This window comes from Bidens hawaiensis, unplaced genomic scaffold (genome assembly GCF_021521415.1).
Source record: "Bidens hawaiensis isolate Kalapana, Puna unplaced genomic scaffold, B.hawaiensis_p1.1 tig00008459_1, whole genome shotgun sequence".
Taxonomy (NCBI): Eukaryota; Viridiplantae; Streptophyta; class Magnoliopsida; order Asterales; family Asteraceae; genus Bidens; species Bidens hawaiensis.
The window spans coordinates 65385-90137 of record NW_027491600.1 but is presented as its reverse complement, the minus strand read 5'-3'; the positions used below and the strand labels follow the sequence as shown (position 1 = coordinate 90137).

Below are 24753 nucleotides of genomic sequence, written 5' to 3'. Positions count from 1 at the left end.
ATTAAGCGCCCGTAACACATTATGATAGGGAATGTATCTACCTACATATAAAGAAGGTTTCGTTCTCCTCCACAATCGATGTGAGCTTTTTATCAATCCGATCTTTGCTCGTTTACACCCCTAGTGTTGTTTTGTTCAAATTCAAGTCAGTGATGTTAAGATTGGTATGGTATCTTGACGTCTGGTCAGAAAGGACGGCTCCGGAATTTGCAAACGACTAGATGCATGCGCTGAAAACTAAGCAGCTAGATGCAAGTCTTGTTCTTTGTATGTAGTTAAAGTGGGACCTTCATATATATTAAAATGCAGTTGTGATGCGTCGAATTAAATGCATCGTACCAAAAAGGCTGAAATGTGGAATGTATCTCCACAAGTCGTTGCACTGTCACCTGATCTTTTTCATCGACTACATGAATTACCTTAAAACCCCGTCTTTGGTAGCGTCACTCTTTTCAAACACTTTAAACCATTTATTTATTTATTTATTTTATGTAATATAATATAAATTATGCTTTTGAAAATAACAATAAACTTTCTTTGTACGTTGTGTAGTACATATGTGCTATTAATTTATTTAATTTTGTTGTGAATGTATGAATGTTTGAAAGATGAAAGTCACTAAGGCTGAGGGGTGTGGGGCGTAATCCTGGGCGCGAGAGCCCCTCCGCTCGCGCCTCGGGGCGCTAACCCCACACCACCGGGGCGCGAGCGCGGAAATCCAGGCAAGCGTGAGTGTGGTCGCGGGAGAAGAGAGAGGAAAAGCTGGTGGGCCCGCCCAAAAGAGCCGTTGAGCTCCGTTTTTTTTTTAAAAAAACCTTTAAAAACTCCTATATAATACCCCAAAATCAACTCATTTCAACCATATCAAAACACAACTTCAATCTCCAAACTCATATATAATACCCAAAAATGTCTGGAAATTGGTACCCAAACCTAGATTCAGGTTATAGTTACGACGATTTATGGTCGTCACCAGACCAATCGATGTTTGGACTTCCTTACAAGAGACTTCAGTAACCTAAATCCGGTCGATCAAATGCTGATGGAAAAGCAAAAGGAACGTATCCGAAAGAGGTTGATCGAAGAAGACCAAGCCGAAGAATAAGAATAATGTTTTTTTTAGTACTTTAATTTTTATTTTATTTTTAGATATTAATGTGTGTTTTTTTTAATGATTTATGAGTTTTTTTAATATTACGATTTTTGAATATATTTATAAAAAAATAAAAAAAAAACCGCTGGAGCCCCTGCTGGAGCCCCTCCACACCAGGGCCAGGGGCTCCAGCGGGGGCTCCAACACCCACCTTATCCAGTTTCTCTCTCTGCCACACGTCACAATATTATTGGCTGGAGCCCCCACTCGCTCCCCGTTAGAGCCCCCCACACCCCTCAGCCTAAGAGAGACTGACTTGGCATGCATTTTGAGAAGAGGCTTTTCCAGTCGAAGTGTGATTTGAGATATTTGGTTGGTTGTAAATTATAGTGTTGTCCTTTCTGACCAGATATCATATTTGATCTTTGCATCATTGACTGACTTTACTTTTAAAGAAGCCATTTAAACAATTAGGCTGAGGGGTGCGGAGCGCGAGAAGGGGCGCGAAAGCCCTTCCGCTCGCGCCCCGGGGCGCGAGCACCCACCACCGAGGCGCGAGAGGGGCGCGAGCGCGGAAAAAGAGGCAGGCGCGGATGGGCTAGCGGCTGGGAATGGCGTGAAGGGTTCTTGGGTTGCGTGAATAGAGCCGTTGGGCTCGTTTTTTATTAAAAAAAAAATTTTTTTTTTCTCTATATAATAACCTATATCAAACACAAACCAACAACAATATAACATACAATTTTTTCTTTCTATTAAACCTATATCAAACCCAAACCAACACCAATATCACATACCACACCCAAAACCCAAAATCACCCCATCTTAATTAATGTGTGTTTTTTTAAATAATTTATGAGTTTTTTTAATAATACGTTTTTTTAATACATTTATAAAAAAATAAAAAAAAAAACCGCTCGCGCCCCCTCTCGCGCCCCTCCACACCATGTCCCGGGGCGCGAGCACCACAACCAACACCCATCTTATCAAGTTTCTCTCTCTGCCACACGTCACAATATTATTGGCTGGCGCCCCCACTCGCGCCCCCTCTCGCGCCCCCCACACCCCTCAGCCTTATGAGAAGAGATGAGTTTTTTATTTTGTTTTGGGGAGGTGTGTATATTCATGAAATGATTTAGATGTATCTTTTAGAGAAAAGACTAGTGAAGAAAAGTCTCAAACTAATGATCGATAAGAGGACTATAGTAGATAAATCAATATTCATTTAAACCATTATAAATCATCGTGTCATCTGTATCCCTAAACTCTTTACTTATTACATCTATTATTATCAAGTTGTAATTAGCATCTTTAAACAATTTAAATTTTAGGAAAACCTATTCACTCAACCCTTCCCTTCTAGTTTTATACCATATGTCATAGATATCATGTTGCGCAATGTTTTCTACCCAATATTGGTCTTATTCTGGTCACTTAGCTATTTTCATCCAGATGATGCGCGCCATGTTTACTTGAAAGTGGTACTCATCCAACTTACAAAAATAGGTATGAGATAAAAGTGTGATCCAGATTGGTTGATCTTGACCGGGTGTCTTTGCTTCAGCTTTACCAGTATTTTGTAACATGTTTCCCCTTTTTTTGTACTTAGCATCTTGCTAGGGCCTTTGTCTTTAACAAAAGATAAAATGGCAAAACTAGTCCTTTATGTTTGCACGATTTTTCAATGGTCGTCATTTGGCAAACTTAATAACAAAAAACATATTTTATTCTTAAAAACTCTATCACCGTATGTCCTTTGACCCTAACCCAGTTATCTTTTCTCGTTAAATCTAGACATGTGCAAGACACATGAGGGTAATTTAGTCATTTTACATATACTAAAAAAACTAAATGATATTAAAAATAAATCACTCTCTTTGTTCCATCTATGTTCTCTCTCTCTCTCTCTCTCTCTCTTGATCAGTCTCACCACCACATCAACACTATCATCATCCCATCCAGTTCAAGCTCACCACCACCGCTACCACCATCATTCAAATCCACCACCACAGGCCACCGTTGTGGAAAAAACCTCGGCCCAAACCTCCCTCACTCGCCGCACTCTTTTTCCTCAACAAAACCCCACCAGTCCACCACAACACAATCACATCAAGACAATCACTAGTAATGGTGGTTGTGTGTTTTAGGTCGCAATCATCTAAGGAACAAAAAGCCTTGTCAGTTTAAACTGACAGAGGCAAATCGTTGAGTAATTTGGGGAATCAAAATTAGGGTTCTTGTTGGATTAGGTGATTCCGACCATGTCTGGGGTTCCGACGAGATGAAACAGAAGGGTGTTGTAGAATGGTGGTGGTGGTTTGTGGCTTTTAGGGTATATGGTGGATTGACGCTCTGGTGGTGGTCACCGGCGATGGTGGTAATGGTTACCGGAGATGCGGTGGTGATCATCGCTAAACAGAGATGGTGGAGATGGATTAGGGCTAAAGCTAGGGTTTTTGATTTTGTAATTATGAAGATTGAAGAGTATTGTGGATTTAGGGTTTTTAATGTGTGGGAGTTACATGTGGAGGTAGTCGGCGGTGACTAGTAATGGTGGCTGTGGGTGGAGACGGCCGGCGGTGACTTGTAATGGTGGCTGTGGGTGGCGGATGACCGGATTTAATGGCCGGCGGTGACTAGTAATGGTGGCGCGCGCGCGCACAGAGAAAGAGAGAGTATTTACTTTTAAATATATTTTCTTTTCTATTTTCAATTTTTAAATAAATATGTAAAATTACAGTACTACCCTTATGTGCAATGCACATGACCGAATCTAACGAGAAAAGATAATTGGGTTAGGGCCAAAGGACATACTGTGATAGAGTTTTTAAGAATAAAAGATGTTTTTTGTCATTAAGTTTGCCAATGGACGACCATTGAAAAGCATGCAAACATAAAGGACTAGTTTTGCCATTTTGTCTTAATAAAATTACATCCGTCATTTAAAAATGAAAAAGAATTGAAGATTAGAATACTATGTATTTTTATTTCTACCAAGACATGAAAACAAGTACATGGGCACAGGATGGAAGTGATAAACTTTCTTTAATTGTACATAGGTTAACTAATAACAACTTTCTTTATTTTTTATGAATCCATGGCTAGCTAGCTAGATCATGATAATTTCTCTCAGTTGTGAGTTTGTGCCTCATTAACTTGCTTGTTTACAGTTGTTTCTGCTCGATTAACGCAACAAGGTACCGGGCGAGGAAGACCGTAGCCACCTTGAGGAGGAAAAGGTGGATTGGGATAAGTAGGACCCCACTGTTTAAGCCTACGATTGGTAAACCTTCCAACTCCAAGAACACCTGCATATATATAATTTCATGGAAATATTATTGGCACCATATGAACAATTGTAAATATGTGAATAGTTTATTAAGATGAACTTATAAGACAACTTATATTAGTTATTAAATCTTAGTTACTTTTCTTTGAAATTATGTACTCACTCTCATGGTTGGAAGCCTTAGCAGAGAATTCAGAAGTGATAAGAAGTGCAACAGCAAACACAAGAAGAAAGTTTTTTGAAAACATTTTGACTGAATTGGTTTTATGAAAGAAGGATGATTATATAAGTGTGTTACACTCTATTTATACACACATGAAGATATACAAGATTATGTTTAGTTGTTGATTTTTCAAACACGAGGAAATATATTTCAAAAATTTCAATGAGTGTGACAAGCCGCATAAAGTTTAATGAAAGTTAATGAAAGTGTAATTTTTTCTTATTAACACACTCATCTACTTACTACTCATAAACTACATAAGAAATAATCAATCTCGTGACAGGATTTGAACTAAGAGCATTCTCAATCCATCCCTTAAATATTTGTGAGAGTTTTGCTAAGGATATGGGTTTTAGTGGCTTTGAGTGGAGATGAGAAAAAAGTTAGTGAATTCCGTAAACTGAAGAAACTGTGTTTGCTCACATTTATTTCTTAATGTTGTTGAATTAGCCATGAGTAATGGAGAATAAAAACTATATGATAAATGTATAAAAAAATTATTATTTAATGAAACAGGAGATGAGAGACGGGCTGAGAATGCTCTAATATTTGCTCCCCAAAACCCAAAAGTCTTTACCACCAAACTAATGATGAAAACTTGAAATGGATGATAAAAGTGTAATTATTATGGTGGCTGTTGATCACAATAAGAAGCTGTACTGTTTTTAGTCAATGGTTATATATATATATATATATGAAAAGGTTAATATACAAATGAAATTAACGAGCTAAGTGTGAGAATCAAGTATAGTAATTATATATAAAGGTAGAGTAATTATGTAATTACATCATAGAGTAATTATATGTAATTACTCTATGATGTAATTACATAATTACTCTACTTGATTCTCACATCTAGCACGTTAATTTCATTTGTATTTGATCCAAACCATGTGTGTGTGTGTGTTTGTTGTATAAACTATAATTTAAGTTACGAATATCGGTCGTAATTTCCTACATGACAATATGACATGAGCACGTGAGGATGGCCTCCCAGACTCATGACACAAGGTTTTTATCTCTATTAAATTGGTGCGGGTCACGAAAATGATTACGTTATAGCTTGTCAATCTATTGTATTTAATAAACGAATCATGTTCGGGTTGATCCACCAATCCAGTTAACATGTTTTCAACTTGATTACCACCCACTAAATAGATAAAATTAGCTAAATGAGTTGTGTTTGGGCTATACGCTTTCAGGTGTGCAAATTTAGGTTGATATTTTTAAACGAATCAACAATTTATCTACGAACCTAACACGATTGACACTCAATACATTAACGTATACTCATATTAGTTATTTGTTGTATGAAACAGTATTAGATGCATTTTTGTTTAAAAGTATAACGTGCATATAAATATCTTTGTTTTTCGGGTACACGCATTCACTTTCTTCTTCTTTTTGATATGGGATCGAGTTATCCCTTTATATTAACAATCACACATATTTTTTATTTTACTAACACTTATCTAAAAAACCTTTTATGTAATTAAGGATATGAACCAACAATTAACATGCCAACCCATGCTTGTAATTGTCATTAAGGAAAGTGAGGATGAGTTGATTAACTCGCTCAGGGAATTGTTCGTGAACGAAATGACATCCATTCGACACATATACGGTTTCTAGATTCGGTACATACTTCTTCACCTCCCCACTCCTTATATACTCATCTACTCCAGGAACTTTCATCGCGTAATCTTCTTCACCAATGATCACCATTGTCGGAGCTTTCACTATAGGAACTTGTTCCGCGGATCCAAGGTTCAATCTAGTTGATCTGCATATAGATCAAAAGTAAGACAATATAAAATGTTTGACCATACTCAATCTAAATTGGAAAATTTTAAGATTTCAATAAATTACTGAAGAAACACGGATCCAATCCCCTGGTATGGGTCCTGGATCCAATGAGTCTACCGGGTAAAGTACGATAATCACAACTAAGATATGAGTAAAACTTCCCAAAGTCCAGTGACCGGAACCTGCAAAACAGACACCGTGAGTCTCGTTACAGGAAGGACAAGAGGGGGGGTCTTCCAGTAACCACCCTCCGGCGTGAGAATCAGTAACGTTCGTAAATGGAGAAAGTACTGAAGTAAATAGACTTCGTGTAGTCAGAAATGCAAGTGAGTGAATGAATACCTCATACCGTTTGACAAGGTATTTATAGCCGAAGGATGTAGGAAGATGATTGGCCAGCTGTCCTCTTCCAGAAGATCTTTGATAACTGCCTTGACGCGTGTCCTCTTGTGATAGGTTGAGCTATACGTCCCATGTGCATGGGTATAACAACCTGGACACGCGTCGCCCAATGATAGGATGGATTGCACCCTGGCCATGTGCACGGTTATAACAAAGTGGCCAGGTGTCCTTTATTTATTGGCTGTTCAGTCACGTATTCCCCAAGTAAGAATCCTGAGCCTTCTTCTAGAAAGTATTTGAGTGATGACAGCTGTCCGCTGGCATTGTCTTCCGGATATTTAGGCGGACAAATATCATGTCCTGCGGATGGCTTTTGAGGATGCCAGGATGCTTCCGCGTGTGTTATGAGGACGTTCCTCCTCATTCGTGATATGCGGGTGGCCCATGTGTCCCGCGGGTGGCTTATAAGAGGATTTTCTGTAACCCGCGAGTGGTACTTAAGGGTATTTGGGTCTTTTTGGTACCCTACCTCTACAAGTCTACTTAAGGGTATTTGGGTCTTTTTGGTACCCTACCTCTACAAGTCCCCCCAGTCCAGTGTTTCTTCCGTGTGAAGTTTTTATGCGGGTGAAATTCTGGACTTAATGCGTGTTGGGGATTTTTATTGTTCAGAAGTTAGGTAGAAAATATCTTCTGACGGTATGAATAATCATGAAAAAGGACAAGTTGACCACTCGCAGGCACGTGAACAGGTGATGGAACGTTTTTTACGGCTGTCATTGTACCCGACTGTACAACTTTTTCTCTTTTTCGAATTTCCCGCGTGACGTGACAGTCACTGGTTGGGTGATGTTTTTCTCTCTCTACTGTTCATATCCCATCGCATTAATTGCGATGGGTATAAATAAGGAGAGACTCCTTCCTTTAGAAGTTTTATCACTCTTTTCCTCTGATTATCTTCTTATTTTCTCTCTGATAAAGTATCGAATCTTTCTTATATGTCCTCCTTAAATCTTCCTAAAATGTCGAACGTTCAAACAAAGGTTGACGAGATAGAGATTTTATGGGATTATTCTGACTATGAGAAGTTGTTAGAGACTTATGGTATTCCACCAGAGTGGGAACCAGAGTTCCCAGGCCCTGGTTCGATAGCCAGTTTCCCACCTCCTGGGAAAATGGCCTTGTATTCTGATTATTTTGTTCATGGGAACTTCCGTTTACCCATAACAAAATTCCTTGAAAAAGTGTTAACCGTCTATGGGATCTATATATCCCAACTGCATCCACGTGCTATGATGCGAATTCGTCATTACGAATTCGAATGTATAGCACGTGATATTGTACCTCATGCTAACCGACTTCCATTTTTTTGTCGTCTTGTTAATCGTAATGGCTGGTACATATGTCAAGAAGTTTCCGATCGGCGTATCGGGTACGAAGTTGAAAAGCTTTCTACGGACTGGCGGAGCAAATTCTTCTGGATTTCTGAAGACGTTATTCCTTTATCTATGGTCCGCCGTCCGGTAAATTCTGCTATCCCAGATGTTGTGGCGGCTGCTCACGAAGGTCGTGACTGGTATCGTATTCTCATGACGGAACCAACACCTATGCGTGCATTGCCAGAGGAAGCCCTACTGTGGGCAGGCATGAGCCGTTTGTGGCCGGCAGAATTTATGGAACCTATTTTTGTGGACCTGCATGAACGTAAGTTATTTGTTATCGTCTTTTTTCTTACTTGAGTATTCTTATAGATCAACTTTTATGTTTTCAGGTCGGGGTTCCATGCTTAATGCCCTTTTTGAGAACAAAGGGTGTGTGCGTAAAAGCATCCGCGAGGCGGAGGATCAACCCATCCTTTCTAAGACTAAGTCTCGATTCCTTTTTCCAAAAAAAGGTTCGGGCTGAGCCTATCACTTCGGATGCCACCTTCGAAACAGGTGCGTATGTTTTAAACCCTCCTCTTCTTAATGCTATTAATTCCGACGGAATGATCGCCATCTTATCCACCGGTGATGACGGTGGCGATTCTCCTGATTTTTCTGCCTCTCAAGAAGAGAAGGATTCTGATGAGGATATTCTTAAACGTTCCTCTGTCTCGTCTTTATTGGCAGAATTGGAGAAAAAGAGAGCTTTTGTAGTTTCTCAGACGGGACAAGCGGGCGTCGAGACTGTGGATGTTGAGGCGGGACCTTCGAAGAAGAAACGAAAAATTCGCCGTCATAAAAAGCCACAATACAGCCTTGCCGACCGTATTGACAATGTTGAAGGTACATATTAATCTTCTTTAAGTACTATACTTTCATAAGATGTGTAGCTAAAGATAGCTTTTGTTTTTTGTAGACCCACTGATCTTTAGTGAAGATATCTCTGAGAAGTTGCCTACACCAACTCCTCAATCTGAACGGCAACCATCTCCTTCTCCAGAGAAGAATGTGGAGGATAAGCCTCCGACTCCTCCTAGCAATATCATCATGGAGGATCAACCATCCTCACCCTTGGTAGAGGAGAGAGTGCTAACCCCTCCGATTTATACTGCCACTATAGAGGGGGCTAACGTCCAGTCTGAGGCTGATGATCGTTTTAACTACCTTTTTGAGGCTGGGGGTGGTACTGGTGGTCAGCAGGACGATCATGCTGTTAATGAGGAGGGTTATAGGACTGAGGAATCTCCTCCTCAGCCTCCTCCCCAACAGCCTTTTTCAACCCAGCTCGCCTTAAACCTTCGGGTTCTCGTTACTATGGGGATACGGGCCTGTGTGATACTCATGAATTGTTTGTCCCTCCATGGGGGATTACTAACGGGTCTCGGTTCTCCCATCCCAGAACTTGTATGGATTTCGTTGAACACTGTACGCCACCCGCTGAGATGGCAGTTCAACGTGACCTTTCCAGCCATGACCTTCACACAAACGTAGCTTATCATCTAGCTAATGCTTTGGACGGTAGCCAGGAGGTCTTAAGTGAGTGGCGTACTCTTGGCGGGAAAGTGGCAAAGGCTCGGCGGGCCACTGATGCTGCCAAAAAAGAGGCTGAGGGGCATCGTATTGCCGCCCAAACTGCTATATAGAAACAAGCTGACGCGGAGAACGCCCTCAAGAGTGAGAACGATCGTAACACGGACGCTGCTCGACGATGGAAAGAAGCCTGTGAAAGGCAAAATTCTATTCGTGAGGCAGATCGGGCCAAGGCTCAGAAGGATAAAGATGATTTAGCCCGTGCCCAGGAAACCAACTCCTTGTTAGAGAATCAAGTTGCTCTTCAGGGTGCCCGAATTCATGAGCTTGAGGAGGAGCTAAAGTTGCAAAAGGAACAAGTCAGTCTTAAAGATCAAAGTGTTGCTGAAATTCAGACTGCTTATGACTCGCTCCTCAAAGCTCATGAAGAAACTATCGCGGAATCGAAGGAATTCCAAGCGCGGGCAGAGCGTGCAGAGCATGACCGTTAGTGGTTCCTTACTCGGGGAGTTGATGCTGTAAGTTAATCTTTATCGTTTATTATTTCACTCTTATTCTTTGATATTGGGAACTTATGTTTTTGTCTCAACAGGTCGTCCGCCACATTAAAGGAAGTAAGGAGCTGAACGATAGCTTTGCCAATGTGATGGCTGCCTCTTCTTCGCTTGGGCGTGTGGCGGGCTTCCATGAAGGAGTGAATTATACTCGAAGCAACCGCACATTTTAAGATCATCCGCTATATGGTGTAAACGTCAAACAAGATCGTGCGGACAGGGTCAAGGAGCATGACACTTTAGTGTTTCCTTTACAAGATGCGCTTCCAGAGTTTGCTTCCGTATACGACGGCGTACAACTTTTGAAGAGTTACCTTGGGGAGGAATCTGAGGATGATTCCTCAGACGATACTTCGCAGAAGGCTCCAAAAGATCCATCAGGCTCGAACCCTTAGGATATTCTTAGATTTTTATCACTTGTAATTTTCCTTTCTCATTTTGTAATCATCTTTTGAATAATTAATGAGAAAATTTCTTTGAATTTTGTGGACATTCAACTGTTTGGATAAAATATCTTTAAAAGATATTTTTGAAATTTACAGCTTTTTTGAAATATTTAAACGGTTGGATAACTATGATGACGTGGCGGAGAGAGAAACTTTTTGAGGACAACTGACAAGACGTGGAGAACGCCAGTGACAGCCTGTTTGCATTATCTTGAAATTCCCGCCTAACGTGTCAACCATCTGGCGGTCCGCGGTTTCTCTCTCCTCTGTCACTTTATGAATCGCATTAATTGCGATGAGTATAAATAGAGTATTTGTGACTTCCATTTAACCTTTATTACTTTCATAATTTCTTTCAAATACTTGAAACTTTTATGCAACTTTCTGAGATCTCTTAATTTCCTTGGACCTGAAATGGCTAAAGAGAAGAAGAATACCCCCACCATCAACGACGTAGTCGTCTGTCTTAAAGAAGAAGATTATAATGATGTTGTTAACGTTTACGGATTAACGACGGAGTGGGAACCGGAACGTCCTGCTAGTGGTTCTATTGCCACTAGTCCTCCACCAAATAAAATGGCTGTCTACGTGGACCATTTTACCACGGGGAACTTCCGGGTTCCGATTACCAAATTTTTCGGATCGATCTTAACAACTTATGGGATTCATCTATCCCAGATCCATCCCTTTGGGATGTTGAGAATTCGACATTTCAAATTTTGTTGCCAAACTCATAACCTAGAACTGACTGTTGGCATGTTTGCCATTTTTTATAAGATAACCTTTCGTGATGGATGGTACAGTTTCACCTCTATCGAGAAGAGGATTACAGGCATGGAATGGCTCCGTAGCCTCCATGGCTGGAAGCCAAAATTTTTCTGGATCCGGGAAGACGTCATTCCCTTCAAGATGACCAAACACAAGGCTGACGCTCCCATGCCTGTGGTTCCCGCCAGTGCTCATGAGGAGCAGGCGTGGTATAAGACGCTGATATCCACGCCACCTCCCCTGCGCCCAATTCATGAAGGGGCAATGGTGAATGCCAAGATGAGCCGTCTGTGGCCATTTCCCAAGTTGGAACCGTATTACGAAATGACCAACAAGAGTAAGTTTCGTACGATATCTGTGTTTCTCTATTATTATGAACGTCCAATGCCTGACTTGTTTTATTCTTTGTATAGGTGAGGGTTCCGCCTTTAGCACTTTGTTGGATCATGAGGGGGGAATGATGATGCGACGGTCGATCGATAAGAGGGATGCGCCTTTCCTTGAGCGCACCCGTTATAATTTTATATTCCCCACAGCTTTCCGCCCGGAACATAAAGTTTCCGAGGCGATGTATGCCAAAGGTGAGGCATATGTTAAAGATTGTATCCAGAAAGGTGAGGGCATTTGAAACCCCGACCCGTAACTGCTATTACTTCTATCGGAGTGATTGTACTCTTTTCATCTAGTGAGGAGTCATCACTTTGTGAAGAAGCTTATTCAACTAATGTTAATAGAGCTGTGGACTCATCTGCAGGTCTCACTCGCCAGAGGGCTGCGTCTAGCCAAACGGCGGATCAAGATGATGCTGCAGAAGGTAAGAGGCATGCGTCTGATGACGTCACTGCTGAGGGTGATCGTCAAGCGAGTGAGGCGGGTGTCTTCAAAGCGGCTGGAAAACTCAAGACTAATCCTGTCAAGATTGTCTTGAAGAAGAAGAAATCTAAAAAGACAAACCCTACTGCTTTGGAAGCCCGTTTGGATCAACTTGACGCTGACGATCCTTCGTTAGGTAAGCTATATCTTTTCACTTGTTAATTGTTGTGGAATGGAATGTTTCTAACTCATTTGCTGATGTTTTTCAGTGAACCTTGATAACCTCTCTGAATGTATTTCCGGTTTGAAGGATTCTTCTGTTCGTCCGCCACCACCGCCTCCTAACACTGCCGAGGAGCCCATTGAGGTGGCGGACGACTCTCCATTGAAGAACAAATAGGCTGGCACTTCTGAGTGTGCCCAAAGATCGCCTTCTTATTATGTTCATTCTTTTAGAGATCAAGGGGGCATGAGCATGTTCCCAAACGCTCCTCAAACTTCTCCAGCTCCTCAGGAGGAAGATCCCACCCCCCATCAACCACACTGGACATTACATCGGGATTCTACATTCCGAGACGTAGATGTATGTTTTGAATTTTTGCGGGAGTGTCTTCCTCCTGATGAGAGGGAGCGTCGTCGCCGTAGTGTTCGCCAAGAGTTATTGAACTCCCATTCTTATTATGTGGCGAATGCTGTTTCCTCCAGCCAAGAGATAACTAGAGATTGGTTGGCGATGAACGAGCAGTGGGATGAGTTGGCGGCCTCTGCTTCCGATGCTAAAGAAGAAGCCCTTAAAGCTATAAACGAAGCTAGAGAAGCCGGCCAGGCTCTGGAGGCGGAGAAAGTTGCCCGGTCTGCTGCTGAAGAAAACGCGGTTGTTCTTCAAAAGCAACTGGAAGAGCAAGCTAAAAAGATGGCTGAACAGGCCAAGTTGATTGAGGCTCTGCAGGCTGAATCGGCGGCCAAAGACAAGCGTCTTTCTGATCTTAATGCCAAAAATCGTGCCCAAGCTTTGGAGTGCGCTGGTCACAAGATGGAGCTTGTCCGGGCCAAGGCGGATCAAAAATGGCTATTGGCGGAAGCTATTCCCAATGTATGTATTATATTCTAGCTACAAATAATCTAAGTGTTTAGAGTTATTTATGCGTGATGATTTTGACAGGTCATTGCTGATGTCCGGGCTAGTGATGGGCTTGGGAATTGTGTTGCTATCCTTCTCAAAGCTTCTAAACAGGCCGGTCGCCAACTAGGCTTCCAAGAAGGTTATCAGTTTGGATTAAACTCCAAGCTTCCTGAGGAGTATGTTTTGGCTGGCCAAGATACTGTTGCCATCTTCAAACAGAAATCAAAGGACTTTGATTTTTTGAAATTTTCTTTGACGGAGCAGATATCCGAGCTTGCTGATAAGGAGGATAGCATCCAGCAGCTAAAGATTCTCCTTGATATTGATGAAGAAAACGAAGAAGGAGAAGATGACGAACATGCTGATGATGCGGGAGGCGAGGGTGTGGAGCATAATGATGTTGTACCATGAATTTTTTCGTTCTTGTAACTTGATCTTTTTTTTGTTTGTTTGTAATCCCATTTGTGTAAATAAAGAAGGTTTGACTTTGTATCCGCTACATTTTGTTTATTTGTCATAATATAAATGTGTATAGGATCTTTTTTGTATGCCAATAAAGGATTACAAGTCATAAGTGACTAAAAAGAAAATTTCTATTAAAAAAGGCATAAGCCGAATTACAAGAAATAAAAATACATCAATTGTAAGTATTCAACTAGGCACCCAGGCGGGAAGAAAAACAGACTATATGTAGCATTTTCTTAGTTGGGCCCCATTCCAAGTTCTAGGGATCTCCGACCCGTCCAACCTTTCTAGTTTATAGGCACCTTTAGATAGAACTTTCTGGATTTTATAAGGTCCTTCCCAGGTAGGGCCAACTTGCCCGGAGGCTCTTGCCCTGAGGCTTCATTACTGCGGAAAACGAAGTCTCCCGCGTCGAATTCACATCTTTGGATCCGATAGTTATAATATTTTTGCAACTGGCGTTTATAATTATGTTCTCGGATCGATGCCAATTCCCTCCTCTCCTCAAGAAGGTTAAGGTTCATCCGGAGTTCATGATCATTATCTTCAATCATGAGAACTCTGGTGGATGGGATTCCGATTTCAACCGGAATCATGGCCTCTGTGCCATAAGTCAAACTAAAGGGGGTTTCGAAATTACTGGAATTTTTCTAAGTGCGGAAAGCCCATAACACATAGGGCAATTCGTCGACCCAACCCGTCCTTTTAGTTCCTAGTCTGGCCTTGATTCCTTCTTTGATGGTTCGATTAGTTCGTTCAACTTAACCATTCGCTTGATGGTGTGCTACGGAGGTGAAGGTTTGAGAAATGTGTAACTCTTTTAACCATTCTTGTAACCCACTGTCCGTAAATTGTGTCCCATTGTCACTAACGAGCTCTAGAGGGAGGCCAAACCGACATATGATGAATTCCCACAGGAATTTATTAATACTTGTTGCTGTTATGGAAGCAACCGGTTTAGCCTCAACCCACTTTGTGAAGTAGTCGATGGTTACTATTAAGAATTTGACCCGTCCGGGGGCTTCAGGGAAAGGTCCCATTATATTAATAGCCCATTTTTGTAACAGCCAAGCTGAAGTGACTGGAACTAACTCGTTCTTTGGTCGTAGCGTGTTAGGGGCATGCTGTTGGCAAGAATCGCACTTTCTGATTTCGTTCACGGCATCCAAGTGCATCCCTGGCCAATAATATCCGACATTCATTAACTTTGCCATGACCATACGTGGGCCAGCGTGAAGACCACAAATGCCTTCGTGAACCTCTCTGATTAAGTAGTTCGCGTCCTCAGCATCCACACATCGTAATAGTGGTCCGAGGAAAGAACGTCGGTATAAGACACCATCGAGAATCTGGTAATTCAAGGCTTTGTGCTTTATCTTCCTGGCCGCGTTTTTACCTTCCGGAAGTGCTCCGGATGACAAGTATGTTATAATTGATGTCATCCAAGATTCTACTCCAGTTTGGATCACTAAAACTTGATGTTGCGGAACAGACGGGCGATCTAATATTTCGATGCAGATGCCTGTGGCAAAATGTTCAAAGTTTGTTGAAGCCAATTTACTGAGAGCGTCCGCCGATTTGTTCTCACTTCTCTTTATATGAATGACTTAGCAAGAAGAGAATTGGAGCATCAGATCTTTCGCCTGTGACACATATGAAGCCATGATATCATTTTTTGCTTCATATGTGCCATTGATCTGTCCCGCGATCAACATGGAATCCACTCGAGCTTCCAAATGCTTAACCCCAAGCTTTTTGGCTATCCGTAAGCCTGCCAAGAAAGCTTCATATTCTGCCTCGTTGTTGGTACTTTTGAAGTCCAACTTTATGGCATATGTAAATTCATGGCCTTCAGGATTGAATAGCCTGAGGCCTGCGCCACATCCCTCACTGCTTGAAGCTCAATCCGTAAATAAGGACCAAATATGTCCTGATTCCGGAGGTGCTTGGGGTTGTTGCTCGATCAAACATTCTTTTTCTTTGTGATGCAGGACCTCTGTCACGAAGTCCGCAAGCACCTGCCATTTGATTGCTGGCATAGGTTTGTACTCTATTGCGTGTTCACCTAGCTCGATGGCCCACTTGGCCAGTCGTCCAGACAATTCAGGCTTGCTGAGAACATTTTTGAGCTTATATCCAGTTAAAACATTGATGGGGTGCCCTTGAAAGTACATGCGCAGATGTCGGGCAGCATATACTAGTGCCAAAACAAGTTTTTCCAGCATGGAATATCTTGTTTCGGGGTCTGATAATGTTCTGCTGACGTAGTAGATCGGTGTTTGAACATTCTTGCGATATGTCAGAAGAACATCCCCAATGGCAATGTCGAAAGCTGATAGATACAACGTTAAAGGTTCTCCCGCTTGGGGTGCTGTCAACGTGGGCAATTCCATCAAACATCTTTTAACCTCCAAAAAATCTTGTTCCGCTTCCGCGGTCCATTTAAATTGTGCCTTCTTGAGGAAATACCTTAAATTTGAGATGAAAGGATGAGACTTGGCTGCATGATTTGCCAAAAAATGATTCAAAGCAACCAGTCGGCCATTGAGTGTCTGAACTTCCTTGAGGGAAGATGGGGAAGGCATGCGGCCACAGCTTGAACTTTATCTGGGTTAGCTTTGAGGCCCGCATCCGTGACAATCACTCCCAGAAACTTTCCCTCTTCCATTCCAAATGAACACTTGGCCGGATTCAACTTCATGTTGATGCTCTTCAGAGTTTCAAACGTCTCTTCAATATCTCTCAACATCTGGTCTTCCTCAATGCTTTTTATTACGAGATCATCCATATACACTTCTAAATTTCGGCCAATCTGATCTTTAAACGCTATATCCATTAATCGTTGATCTGTGGCTCCCGCATTCTTTAGTCCGAAAGGCATCATTTTGTAACAAAAGGTGCCTTGATCGGTACGGAATGTTGTCTTGTCTTCATCTCCTGCTGCCATGCGGATCTGATGATAACCTTTTTAGGCATCTAGGAAGCCTTTGAATTTGAATGGTGCCACAGCATCAACCTTGAGATCTATTTCTGGCAGGGGATAGCAATCCTTAGGACATGCTTTGTTTAGATCCTTGAAATCTATACACATCCGCCATGTCCCATTACTTTTGGGAACGATAACTGGATTGGCGACCCAAGTTTGATACCGGATCAGACGGATGATTTCAGCTTGTAAGAGGTCCTGGACTTGCTCATTCATTGCTTTTGTTTGTTCCGGACCCATCTTACGTTGTTTTTGAACAATAGGCGTAAACAACGGGTTCACCCTTAATTTGTGCTCCGCGATGTTCCGCGGGACACCAGTCATGTCCGCGGGTTGCCATGCGAACACATCAATATTTTTTGATAATAACTGTTTCAAGAAAGTCCGTACTATATCAGAAATAGCAGGTCCTATTGTTACAGTTTGATCCGGAAATTTTTTGTTCAAAACCCATTTTTCCGGTTCGGTTCTCAGAGACTATTTTGGAATCTTGTAGGTTTTGAGCTCTCGGTTGCAAAGCAGTGTCGGTTAACATAAATTATTGCGATGCCGGTACAAGTTGGAACTCCTACTGCACCATGTGCCGTGGACAGATGAGCATTGAAATCCCAGAATAATGTTATGTTTTGACGTTGCTGGTAAGACTAGAAACTCGACCTCCTCGGTCCTAGAACGAATTCCATCACTCAGGGTAACTGGGAATGAAATTACACCCCGCAGATGCATTATTTCTCCTCCAAACCCGGATACCGAAGCGTGAATGGTTTCAATCTTTCTTTATCCTCTTCGTCAAGCTGCTCAAAGCATTGTTCGTACATAATGTCTGATGTACTGCCAGTGTCGAAGAAAACGTATTGGGAACGGTAGTGTCCGAATTGGGCAGTGATGATCAAAGGGTTTTTGTTATTCGGGCCCCCCCTTGACTTGAGGAAAAATCACTGGCTCGTTCTTCCATTCCTCATCATCGGACTCCTTCCTCTTTTTCCTTGTATCGTGCCCGCCTTGTATCATATGGACGTTTAAATCTCTGACTTGCTTTTTACTTGGACCCTGGATATCCCGTGCGGGAGCTTTACCATTATCAGGTTTCCCATTTTTCACTAAATGCTTGAGTTTTCCAGACTTCACAGCTGCCTCAATTTCACTTTTTAAGGTTCTACATTCATTCGTATTATGACCAATGTCGTCATGATACGAACAATGCTTCGTGGCATCCAAGAATGACCTTCTCGTTAATGGCTGTGGTTTTTTGAAATTTACATTTTCTGTGGTTAGGATCTCGGCGGGAGTCTTTGAGAGAGGAGTCCAACTGTTGGGACCTCGGTTTGAGGGTCCCGTTTTGTTCTTGTTTCCTATGAGGGATCGTGCATCAAATGGTTTTGGTGCTTCCGTACTTGGCTGAAGTCTTGACCAGATAGGGCCTTTCACCTGTCTATTTGGTCTTGGATTTTGAAACTCGACCTTAAATTTTTGTTTTGAATTACCACTTCTCAACGTTTTCTCAGTGTTCGCATACACCTTTGCAGCAGTCATGAGATCGTCCCACTCTTTTGGCATTTCATCTCTGCCAGTAAGTGTGCGGACTAAATCATCACATTTGACGTTCTTGCGGAAGGAACCGCGAAGCATGTCTTTACTAATTCCACCAATGTTCAGGCTCTCATCATTAAACCTGGTGATAAAATCTTCTATAGACTCGTTATCGCGACGAACGACATCTAAAATTTCTGATTGGTCTCGAGTATGTTTCTTCTGTTGACTGAACTGTTGAGAAAATTTCTTCACCAAATCGTCCCAGCTAGAAATTTCACCGTCAGGTAACTTTTCAAACCATTCTCTTGCTGCCCCTGTTAGTGTCAATGCAAACATGTGACACCAATAGGGGAGTGTCCAACCACTAACACCACCTACCATCACAAAGTTCTGGAGATGATCACTTGGATCAGTCATACCATTGTATTTACCTACCGATGTAGGTATTTTAGCATTGACAGGAAAAGGCGTTGTGGCAATGCTTGCTATGAACTTTGATTTTTCGGCGAAGGCTGCGGGGCGATATGGTTTGGTGAAGTCTCGTTCAGCATTGCTATGGTACTCGGTGTGGCGGGCTATGTCATGCGGACGACTGCTTCTCGCCTGTGAGCTCATCCTACTATCCCCGGTATACATATTGTAATCCAAAGTGCGAGCGTGAAGTCGTTCGTTACGTTTTTTACGCTCGTATTCAGCCATCAAACTTTGTTGTTGCACATGGAACCACTCTTCAGGGGTTAACGTTCCTCTGGATCTAGAATTACGTTGATGAGATCTCGCCGTACCAGAATCACCTGAATCATTTTCCAAATCCAATTCTGGTCGTGTTCGGCGAGTTTCTTCCATAATTCGTTTTTGACCCAAATTAGAACCTTCCGGTGCCAAGGCACGTCCCATGTTTGTGGGAGTGAGCCCGGTTGATGCTGTAACATTTTCTAGGGTAAAACCCCCAGGTGTTACCTCAGTGATTCGTGACCCCGGAGCTGTAACACGTTCAAGAGTACGGCCACTTGGAGTCGTAATCCGTGCAAAAACACTAAGACCCGGAGGTGCTTCTGTGTTAGTTACACGTGAATCTGGTGCAGGGGTTCCCGTCGGCCGTTCAAGAAGGTTACTCATATCAAACGAACCGGAAAATCAACGAAAATTATTGCTGTTCTAACACCAAAAACGGTTGGCGCCAATGAAGAAACACGGATCCAATCCCCTGGTATGGGTCCTGGATCCAATGAGTCTACCGGGTAAAGTACGATAATCACAACTAAGATATGAGTAAAACTTCCCAAAGTCCAGTGACCGGAACCTGCAAAACAGACACCGTGAGTCTCGTTACAAGAAGGACAAGATGGGGGGGTCTTCCTGTAACCACCCTCCGGCGTGAGAATCAGTAACGTTCGTAAATGGGAAAGTACTGAAGTAAATAGACTTAGTGTAGTCAAAAATGCAAGTGAGTGAATGAATACCTCATACCGTTTGACAAGGTATTTATAGCCGAAGAATGTAGGAAGATGACTGGCCAGCTGTCCTATTCCAGAAGATCTTTGATAACTGCTTGGACGCATGTCCTCTTGTGATAGGTTGAGCTATACGTCCCATGTGCATGGGTATAACAACCTGGACACACGTCGCCCAGTGATAGGATGGATTGCACCCTGGCCATGTGCACGGTTATAACAAACTGGCCAGGTGTCCTTTATTTATTGGTTGTTCAGTCACGTATTCCCCAAGTAAGAATCCTGAGCCTTCTTCTAGAAAGTATTTGAGTGATGACAGCTATCCGCTGGCATTGTCTTCCGGATATTTAGGCGGACAGATATCCTGTCCTGCGGATGGCTTTTGAGGATGCCAGGATGCTTCCGCGTGTGTTATGAGGATGTTCCTCGTCATTCGTGATATGCGGGTGGCCCATGTGTCCCGCGAGTGGCTTATAAGAGGATTTTCTGTAACCCGCGGGTGGTACTGAAGGGTATTTGAGTCTTTTTGGTACCCTACCTCTACAATTACCTATATACTTGGAGGGCAGTTTGAAATCCAGACTTCTCATATAAAGCAGCATAGGTTGCAAGATCCTCCTCAGTAAACCAAGAGGGTAGAGGAGTCGACGGTTTGACCAAATCCATTATCTCTTCGTTTTCATCGGCTATCGGCATTTCACTTCCAGAAAACAAGATGTAGATGTTTCTCACCACGGTTTTAACATCGAAACGACCAAAATCAGCTTCAGCTCTTCCGGGTTCCTGATGTTAATATTTTAATACATATAAACAATAAGCATAATATGTAAGCCAAGTGTGTACCTGCCATCTTAGAACATAGAAGCCTTTAGGGAGGGCAAAATGAGGCTTGTAGGCAGCTGGTGGCATAAATGCCATGCCAATTGTTACAATTCCTTCAATTTTCTCTTGGTGAAGAAGGACGAATGAGTAGGCAACCCATGCTCCAAAATCTTTAGCAACCACACAAACCTAGGAATGTTCACACAAATTTAATCAATGTTAAATCCAGGGGCGGATCTATAGCTTAAATGAGTGGTTCCTCGGAACCACCCGAGTTTCGAAATAATAGTGTATTTGTATATAGAAAATATTAGAGGAACAACCTTTTAAATTAGAAAGGAACCATCCTATAAACATTAGAAATGCTAGTCCAGCTGGTAAGGTGTTGGTTTTGTAACATGAAGGTCACAGGTTCGATTCCGGATTTCCAAATAAATTTTTGAACTTTTTTTTAAGTAACTGCTGCACAGCCCATTTAGTAAAAACACACAGACACAACGGCGCCTGCTATCTCCCCTGACCCCTCGTCCCCGTCAGCCGTTCTCCGAAATCACCATCTGGTTATTAAAATAACCAGTGGACCGGTAAGGCGGCTGGTTCAATGATTATGTAAGCTTTGGTTATAATTTTTTGCCTTTCTTTGCCAGTTGCTTTAAGTTAGTGATCTGCAAGAAAGTAGAAGCGATATCCCAACTTAATAATCTTAGAGTAAAGTGGTATGGTCGAATAATGTTATTTCTTGCAAGCAAATAAAGCTAGATGATGGCCATAAATGCAGTAATTGGATTAAGGGCAGGTGAAAGACTATTAAAAGACTATTAACTTCATCCTAATGTCAATGAGAAGCTTCCAAACAGTTGTGAACTCGGGTTTGTATCTGTCCCAACTAAGAGCACGATCACTGCAAAAAAGTCAACCAACTACGGTCTTGATTTCAAACCCAAACAACATAATCAAGACATATGTTAGATCAGAGCTGTAAAAGAACACGTTAACGTTGCTTCCGATTGGGTTCAAGGGTTTGAACATGCATTTAGTAAATGAAGATTCTGATGAAGAGTTTTCAGTTGAAGCCTTGCTTTCATTATCCGAACCATCGAACCGACCTGAACCTCAAACGACCCGGAATTTTTTATACCCGACTCTATGAAATTGAATCATATAAAAGTTGTGCATCACCTGAAAAAATTCGTGGATCTGCCACTGGTTAAATCAATGTTAAATAAGTTCAAGTGAAACTTTTGAAAAATAAACTTAAAATGGTAAATGAATCGAACGTTCAGTGAGAAAGATTGATTATATTTGTGTATTTAATAAACGAACAAACATGACTAAATATGTTGTTACTTTAATTAAACGAACGAACATGAACAGATGCATGTTCAAAAACATTCATTAATGCTCGTTCATTTACATACGCTTATTTATGTTCACTTATGGATGTTCATTTACGTTTATACAATTGTACTTTAGATATACATTTGAACCCATATATCCAATTGACTTTTAGAACCAAGCCAGGGTAGTCGATTAACAAACGAACGAACAACAACATGTTCGTTTTCTTAGTGTATGTTCGTTTGTTTATGTCTGTTCCTTTATGTTCGTTTTGAATCGATTAACATATAAAAAAACAGTGATCTTCCACCAAATCATCCATCATAATCACAATTCACAAACCATTAATCAAATTTGACATATCAACTTCTGGATTTCTAATGAGACTGAGCAACTCGAAAACACGTACCTTGGGAATGTTTAGATACTCAAGAATAGAAACAATATCATTGACAAAGTCATCGTACAAAGCTTTCTCGGGTTGTGCTGGAGGATCGGATAGTCCGAAACCTCTGTAATCGGGGGCAATGGCTCTGAAACCAGCGTTTGCGACCGCGATCATCTGGTGGCGCCAAGTGTACAGGGGCGGATTTATATAGAAAGGGGGTGGTTCCCCGGAACCACCTGAGTTTCGAAATAATAGTGTGCTTTTATATAGAAAATATTATAGGAACCATCTTATAAATTAGGAAGGAACCACTCTAACCTCAAGTATGCTCGCTGGTCGGCTGGTAAAGATTTGTTTTTGTACAGGTGAGGTCGCGAATTCGATCCGGACTTGCTGCGTTTTTTTGGAACTGTTGGTTTTTTTATTTTTTTTAACTAAGCGTTATTACCTTATATGTTATATCATATTAGGGTTTTAACTTTTTACCAGTTACCACATATCCACAGCCGCCCTCTCAAGAGTCACGCGCGCACACACAGCCGCTGACCTGTTCTCCGACAGTCCGACCACCGCCCACCGCTGCTGCCCGCCGGCGCTCTCTTTTTCCGGCCATCCACACTCCAGAGAGCTCTGCGGCTCTGCCTTCAGCCTTCTACAAAGCTCGAAATCTCGAATCTTCCCACTTTAAAGGTATGTTCACATTCATTTGTTAAATGCTAATTACTTGTTCTTGTTAATTGTTATTTATTGTATTTTTATTGTGTAATGAACTTTGCCCGAACCATCGAACCGACCCGAACCTCAAACCGACCCGGAATTTTTTTATGTCAGACTCTTTGAAATTGAAGCGTCTATAAGTAAGTAGTGCACCACCCGAAAAAAATTCCTGGATCCACCACTGCAAGTGTACCATATCTCCGGGAACCCGTGAAGGAATATAACGGCTGGAGACGACTCGGAGCCGAGCTCAGCGACGTGAAGCTTTAGCCCGTTGACTTGTAAGAATCTGTGGGAGATTTTATTTTTATCCATTCGTTTGTAGGTGTACGTATTACTTGTTCTTGTTAATTGTTATTTATTGTATTTTTATTGTGTAATGAACTTTGCCCGAACCATCGAACCGACCCGAACCTCAAACCGACCCGGAATTTTTTTATGTCACTCTTTGAAATTGAAGCGTCTATAAGTAAGTAGTGCACCACCCGAAAAAAATTCCTGGATCCGCCACTGCAAGTGTACCATATGTCCGGGAACCCGTGAAGGAATATAACGGCTGGAGACGACTCGGAGCCGAGCTCAGCGACGTGAAGCTTTAGCCCGTTGACTTGTAAGAATCTGTGGGAGATTTTATTTTTATCCATTCGTTTGTAGGTGTACGTAGTCATCTTTGTTTTTGTAACTTGTCTATTATAAATGTTCAAAATAATAAAATTAAATATTATTAAACAGAGAACAAAATGAATTATTTTATTAATATAGAGAAGGGAAAGTTAAATAAATTATGTTAAAGAACCAGGGTCCGATGGGAAGTTTTTTAATCTGAAATATGGTATTGATACCCAATGATATCAACTCTTAAGTCATCAAAAACCAATTCCCCTAACGATAATTTTATGACTTTTCTTTTAACTTGTTGGTTTGAGTCTCGTTTGAAATATTTTGTTGAGCGGATTTTTATTTGTGGATGTCTTCATGGGTGGGTAGGCCGAGTCATCTATGTTTTTCAAGCGAAAGGGCGATCAGTTTGTCAGAATGATCTAGGTTGTAACGTGTTAATTAATAAATCAAATATATTGTATATTATATAAGTTTAGAAAAATAAAATAACTAGTACGTTAAAATAGTTAAAAACCTAAAATAATCGCAATAGAGAACATAACAAAACGAATGCTATTGCAGGCTGCAGCTAGAGGTGCACAAAAAACCCGTACCCGGAACCGGACTCGAAAAAAATACCCGGAACCAGTTTCATTTATACCCGGGTATTCTATACCCGAAACCGGAAACGACCCTACTCGTAGGGTATGGATAGGGTATGCGTTTTGAGCTCAATACCCGTACCCGGAACCGTACCCGATTTATACCCGTAAATACCCGAAACCGGTCATACCCCATACCCATACCCGGTTATACCCGATACCCGATAACAGTTTTCTAATACCCAAAATAATACATGTGTTTTTATAGTATATTTTTATGTTTACTTCACAACTTTTATATTTAAGTTTTTTTAAAATGCATATTATTAAGTAAATAATTTGTATTTAAGTGGATTTATAGTTTTTGTAATATAGTTTAATTATTTTCATAAATTACGAAGCACATTTAAATTTTAAACAAACTTAAAAATGAATAAATA

At 41.5% G+C, this 24753-nt stretch overlaps 1 protein-coding gene and 1 long non-coding RNA gene across 2 annotated transcripts; both read right to left on the bottom strand.

The window, feature by feature from the left end:
• Nucleotides 1-4056: 4056 nt before the first annotated feature.
• LOC143529048 (uncharacterized) lies at nt 4057-4657 on the bottom strand. The gene is made up of 2 exons (XR_013134584.1): nt 4543-4657; nt 4057-4398 (listed from the first exon to the last, which is right to left on the bottom strand). It is a non-coding gene; the product is annotated as an uncharacterized LOC143529048 (long non-coding RNA).
• A 1400-nt stretch (nt 4658-6057) lies between these two features.
• On the bottom strand, nt 6058-23426 carry LOC143529045 (epoxide hydrolase 1-like). The gene is made up of 5 exons (XM_077024929.1): nt 23305-23426; nt 22416-22587; nt 20690-20857; nt 20397-20629; nt 6058-6385 (listed from the first exon to the last, which is right to left on the bottom strand). Exons 1-5 carry the CDS (start codon nt 23424-23426, stop codon nt 6115-6117), a joined length of 966 nt encoding a protein of 321 aa, XP_076881044.1. The 3' UTR covers nt 6058-6114.
• Nucleotides 23427-24753: the final 1327 nt, after the last annotated feature.

What these genes read in the sequence shown, in the direction of transcription:
- LOC143529045 (XM_077024929.1), bottom strand. Translation starts at nt 23,426, where the DNA reads ATGGATAAAAATAAAATCTCCCACAGATTCTTACAAGTCAACGGGCTA. An exon ending in CACGGGTTCCCGGAGATATG is followed by an intron (nt 22,588 to 23,304) that starts GTACACTTGCAG and finishes AAATCCGCCCCT; the next exon opens with GTACACTTGGCGCCACCAGA. An exon ending in ACTGCCCTCCAAGTATATAG is followed by an intron (nt 6,386 to 20,396) that starts GTAATTGTAGAG and finishes ATCTATATGCAG; the next exon opens with ATCAACTAGATTGAACCTTG.